Consider the following 5,744-nt stretch of genomic DNA (forward strand, 5'->3'; position numbering starts at 1 on the left):
CTCCGCCATCTATTCATAGGAGTAATAACTAAAGAAGCCACACTTACACGAACAAATACTGTCAAATTTCTTTTTATCCTGTTCTTATCTAATCTAATGTAAATTAATAAATTCCAAGGAAATGGATATACTGAATTGCATTTGGCATTTTACTTTATTTTAAATTCAAAACATAATAGTCATACAATAGAAGGAATAGACAGATCACATGATTATGTTGCCAACCTGAAAACGTAATAGAAAACACATATTAGCTTATAAAAGATGGGTTTGCCTAGTAGCTTATAAAACATGAACATGAATTTAATTAAAATGACAATGATTTTTATGATGAGGTTGATAAGTATGGAGGTAGGATAATATGGGCAGTCATAACATAATGTTCTGCAGAACTTGCTATCTCTGGGTAATGTCAGGATGTTGGGATTGATATAGCCTAAGGAGCTGGTCAAAACTTCATAATCTTTGCATAGGGCTCCTATGTAAAAGCAAACTCATATAAACATCCTTCGCTATTATAACTTCTTTAATTATTATTAATTTTTACACATATTCCACATCAATAGTGTAGCCACCTTTTGCCTCAGAGGCATCACTCAATCTTTCAGGCTTGGAGCGTAACGTTGCTAAGTTAGCTCTTTTTAAATTTTAGTGCATATTTAAGTGCATATTCCTAACATTTTAGTGCATAGTTGCATGAATATTTTGACAGTTTTAGTGCATAAATTCTTGGTCTATTTATGATCACTCCTGTATAAAGGAAGCTTAATATGTGAAACCCTAGATCATATATACCCAGATTGCTCTGCGTTATAGGCTTTGACGGTAACAACTTTTGTCAGGTTTACTATGCTGCCATCTAGTTATTACATAAGGAGTCACGTCATAACTTCATTTGAATTGCATTAGCGATTGTACTGCCGTCTCGTGTTCGTTCATGGCGGACGGGTGGCGATCCTGGTGGTTGTTCTCTTCAAAATGCAACCAATTTTAACGTAGGAATGAGCAATCTATATTATGTGATCTGGGGTAAAACGAATAAAAAATAGCAAATGTTTACAAATAATTGGTTCCTATGAATCTTCTAAAATGATAGATTGAAGGAGATACCAAGAATACTTACATGTGAATTCTAGAGTTTGAATAATATGAAATGGGGCAATGGGGTATATAGAGCCCAACACCGGATAGCTACGACATAAATTTGTGTTTCATTACAAAATACTGAAGACTAATAAACTTTTTTTCTGATAAATCCAGAACAAATGAACAGAAGATTTGAATAATTATTTACTGTACGACAACGTAACCTGTGCCTTTCAGTTTCTCCTCTGTCCAACGATCTATCCTGTCAGCCATCTCTGTTGATAAGTCGTCTTTCCAACTTCCCACAATGCCTTTTCTCATAAACGGCTGAATCTCGCCTTCCAAATCTTTGTGCGCTGGTACATCCACGTTGACTGATGGGTTGATCTTCATGGAGTCAAAATATAAGTGATCGCAGAGACATCTCAAGTCTTCATATTTTAGCGGCCGGTTCAGGAACTTTGCTGTGCGCTGCACAACACCTCGCAGGTCCTGAAAAATATGTGCTCGGAAAAAGATTCAAAAGATATGAATTGATGTTCTACTTTCACAGAAAGAAAATTGCTACGTTCTCAATACGTGGTAAATTGGGTGTTCGGTAATTTATCAGTCTGTCACGGTGATCAAAGTTTGTAGGCCTATAAGCGTTGTCTTTTAGTTTAGGCATATCATCGACACAGAGCAAGTTTGGGTGAACTACTTACAAATGTCGTGTCAGCTGAAACTTACAGTTCCTCTCTTGTCGATGCTTTCCCCTACATTTTGACTTGAAATTACGTCATATTGTCCAGGTCATATGGCGCGTATACCGGGGTGCTTTCAGGAATGTTTGTCCAAACATTTTCGTCCAATACAATATTTCGTCCAAATTTCTGCGAGCAACACATTTAAGTCCAGTGGAATAAGTCCATAGCATTTTCGTCCAGAAATTATTTAGTCCACAAAAATTTAGTCCAATATACATATTGTCCAATCGTGATTGATTTTGGATATTCATATACTAGAAGCACATTTTAAACAGATGCCAACAATATAATACAAATAATGGATAACTAAAAAATGGACAGATGTTGCTAGGGAAATTCATACAGTTTTACTTAAAATTATCAGGTACGGATCCCAAAGTAATTACTTCAAAAACGTACAAACCCCTGCTCATAAAGGACGGCTACTGTTATCAACACCACTCTTATAATAAGGATCGAACCAGGATAGGCTATATTGACGATGGAGAATCGGTCAACCTGTAATGAAATTACACGGCAACCCGCAGAACACCGAAGACGGAAATTACACTCTCTAAGAAATAGCTGCAATGAATGCATGATTTTTGTTTTTTGAAATAACTGAAAATAAGTCTCATGTTTTATTTCAGTGATTTTTTTTTGTAATAAACACAGCAACGAAAATGTCAAGTAAATTTGGATTAAATCAGGTAAGGACAAAATAGATATAGGACGAAATGTCACATAATACTATGTAAAATGACATGGACGAAAGATTTATGGACAAAATTTGTTGCAGGACGAACATATAACTGGATAAACGTAAAATTAGAACCAAATTACGAATGGACGAAAACATAATGGACTAACATTCCGCTAACCACCGGGGTACACACTGTCTGGCGAGCTTTTGGAAGTTTGGTTCCTTCAATTTCTGCACTACATGCACTCGATAAGCTCGCAAACGCGATTTCCTTGCTGTTCTCTGACATGTGCCATTGAGTACCTGTCTCAAATATCTGTTTTCCACTCTCGCTAAGAAGCGACCCAGTTACCTCCAGCTTCCTCACTATCGAAAATTTGTTGGCTTGGTCGGAACATTGCGCACACCCAATTCTATTCAAAATGTCCGTTAACCAGAGAATTTGTCATCCAGTACGTTTTGAGTACAAAAACACGCTGTGGAAGTGAATACTGCACGTTTTCGATATTATGGCGAACAAATCACTAGATACGTTCTGCAATAATAACCAATATCAATATCAACAATGGACAACAATTCTGCCAGGGGTACCAATATAAATTCTCCCAGCATCACAGAGATCATAATATTTAATTCCAAGTTTATACTATCTCCCAAAGAGAAATTATAACACAATAAAATGGTAAAGTCTTATATGGATTGTATTATAAACAAGCACAAGGGTCATGATACTCCTTGGACTGTCAGCTATACGTAGAGTGACCAGATTCACATCGATAAAAGAGAGGCCACAAAGTTTCAAAAAAAGAGGACAGAAAATATGTACTTAGATATAGGCCTATATTACACTTTAAATTACGTTAATATCTATTACAGAATATTTATAGTACAGATTTTATATCATACTTAAAAGCATGTTAATATCTGTTTTATTAGAAAATAATCATGAAAAAACTTAATAATAATAATAATAATAATAATAATAATAATAATAATAATAATAATAATGATGATGATTTTACAGTTACGTAGCTATGACAGTCAAGGAAACTATAATATAATTATTAAAAAGGACAGAAATATCTATTTAGATTTTTACATTCGCACCTCGATCTCTCGAACCTCTGTGCAACGATCATAACAAGGAGGAGCAAAGAGAGTTATGAGCGTTGGCAAAGAGTATATTTCGTCGATGCTGCTGCCACCTACAGACAATTTACTGGAAAAAGGAGTCAAATCAGATAATTAAAAAATGTCAGGCATACAAGTTACGAAAAGGGGGGCATTTCTTGATTTTTTAAAAATCCGTCCGGACCCCGGACAAAGGTCTAAAATGGAGGGCATGTCTGGAAAAAAGAGAACGTCTGGTCACCCTAACTACACGTATGTAATTATACGGTAAAAAGTAGTAACTTACCGTTAGTGTTTTCTTAATTTTAACTTATGATAATTCTTGAAACTATAGTAAAAATACTGATAACTGAAGGAAAGAAAAGGAAGTATATATTGTTGGGTAGAAACAAGTTGAAGAATTGGCATAACGATATATTTTAAGTCACAAAGCAACACATCTCGATACAATAACAAAGAACAGACATAAACAGCAGTAACAAAATTCGCACTTTTTACATACATACATAGATACATATAAAAAAGTAACAAACAAACAAGATAACATAGTATTCACAATTATTGTTCTTATCTGTACGATAAAGAACAACTTTCTCCAGAATTACACATGAGATTCATTATAGAAATATGCATTTAGATAAATCTGGTGGCCAGAAGTTTACTTTTCCTTGGATATAGGCCATCCTATTTCTGAAAATGACTTTCGATATTCTAATATTTATAATTACTTAATTTAAGTCAAGCATTTTAAAAAGTATCGGTATTCAATTCACTTCAGAATACAGCGTAAGTACTTATGTCGTTATTGCTCTATTGAATGATTTATTGTTTCGTCCAGAGGACATATTTTTTATGTACTTATTTATTTATCTATCCTTATGCCATCAATAAAAAATAGGTGTGTTAATTTGGACAGTAAGTACATAAGTACATATGTGGTACTCTGAAGTATAGCGGCAATATTGTAATATTATGAATTTGATTTCGGACATATAGGAAAATGCATATTTTATACTATGAAGCTTTTGAGATTTTGAAATTAAATACTAGATCTACATACAAATCTTGAAAACTTCAACAATCTAATGAGTTGGTGCATTGTTTACTTGGAACCAGTCTCACATCCCCCTCTGAAAACTCAGCTGATAATAATAATAATAGTAATAATAATAATAATAATAATAATAATAATAATAATAATAATACACAAAATTTAAATTACCGATAATGTAAATTGTAAACAATTTTAATAATGAAACCCCTTAACAAAATTTTGCGCACACCAATGTCTTACATAAACTGTTCAAAATGTCCACCTCCTACTTGAATACAGAAGTGGAATACATCAACGACTTTAAGTTGAAATCTGGTGAGCATGGAGGCCAATCATGTTCGGGTCTAAATGACACGACGAACTGCGGCCTGTATTCATGCAGGAGGTGGACATTTTGAATAGTTCATCTAAGGAAAATGTAATAATTCCAGCAAACAAACCTACTGGAGTGCACTACGATCATACTTGCAAGCCCTACTCAGAAACCAAGCATCCGGACTCATCTTGATATAACCATTTTTTCTTGTGTACGTATATGAGAAATCTATACCTGAGGTTTTACCTAGGTTTTCCGTTACACATAGTAAGTTAGAGACTAGAAGAAAAATCGATTAAACTTAATATTAAAAGGTGTTTTCCTGCAAACTTTGAATTGAATTATAATTTCAATTAACAATCTTTTGCTGCTTTTACGTCACACATACTTAAGAATAAAATTGTAAGATCGCTTCAAATCTGAAACATCCAACATTTTTCTTAAAACCGCTACAGTCGATGTTACGATGTCGTTAAAATTTCTCTGCATCTAATTTTATTTAAAGCTAGAGTTGTTAGTTATGAAATAAATATCAAAATTAATGACAATACTACGAGATGTTCTGTAAAATATTTCAGCTTCACAATACTACCTAAGAAGGAACAACGAAGTCTGTGCCCTTCAATTTTTCCATTGTCCATCTATCCATCTCATTTGCCAAATAGGGCGTCATATCTTCCTTCCATCCTCCCACTTTTCCCTTTCTTATAAGTGGCTGAACATCGCCGA

At 34.0% G+C, this 5,744-nt stretch overlaps 1 protein-coding gene across 3 annotated transcripts in view; it reads right to left on the reverse strand.

Annotated features, from left to right (window-relative positions):
- Positions 1-207: 207 nt before the first annotated feature.
- The window catches only part of LOC138697507 (sulfotransferase 1 family member D1-like), a 56,476-nt gene continuing 50,939 nt past the window's right edge, over positions 208-5,744 (reverse strand). For 2 of the 3 annotated variants that reach the window (XM_069822806.1, XM_069822807.1), the window contains exon 7: positions 4,047-5,744. This exon is cut by the window's right edge and continues 163 nt beyond it. In XM_069822806.1, the coding sequence (XP_069678907.1) occupies positions 5,608-5,744 (137 nt within the window). In that variant the 3' untranslated portion in view covers positions 4,047-5,607. Of the gene's footprint in view, positions 1,579-4,046 lie in introns of those variants that run through there. The other variant, XM_069822808.1, reaches the window with a different exon arrangement.

Source organism: Periplaneta americana, chromosome 4, assembly GCF_040183065.1.
Source record: "Periplaneta americana isolate PAMFEO1 chromosome 4, P.americana_PAMFEO1_priV1, whole genome shotgun sequence".
In the NCBI taxonomy this organism is placed as follows: Eukaryota; Metazoa; Arthropoda; class Insecta; order Blattodea; family Blattidae; genus Periplaneta; species Periplaneta americana.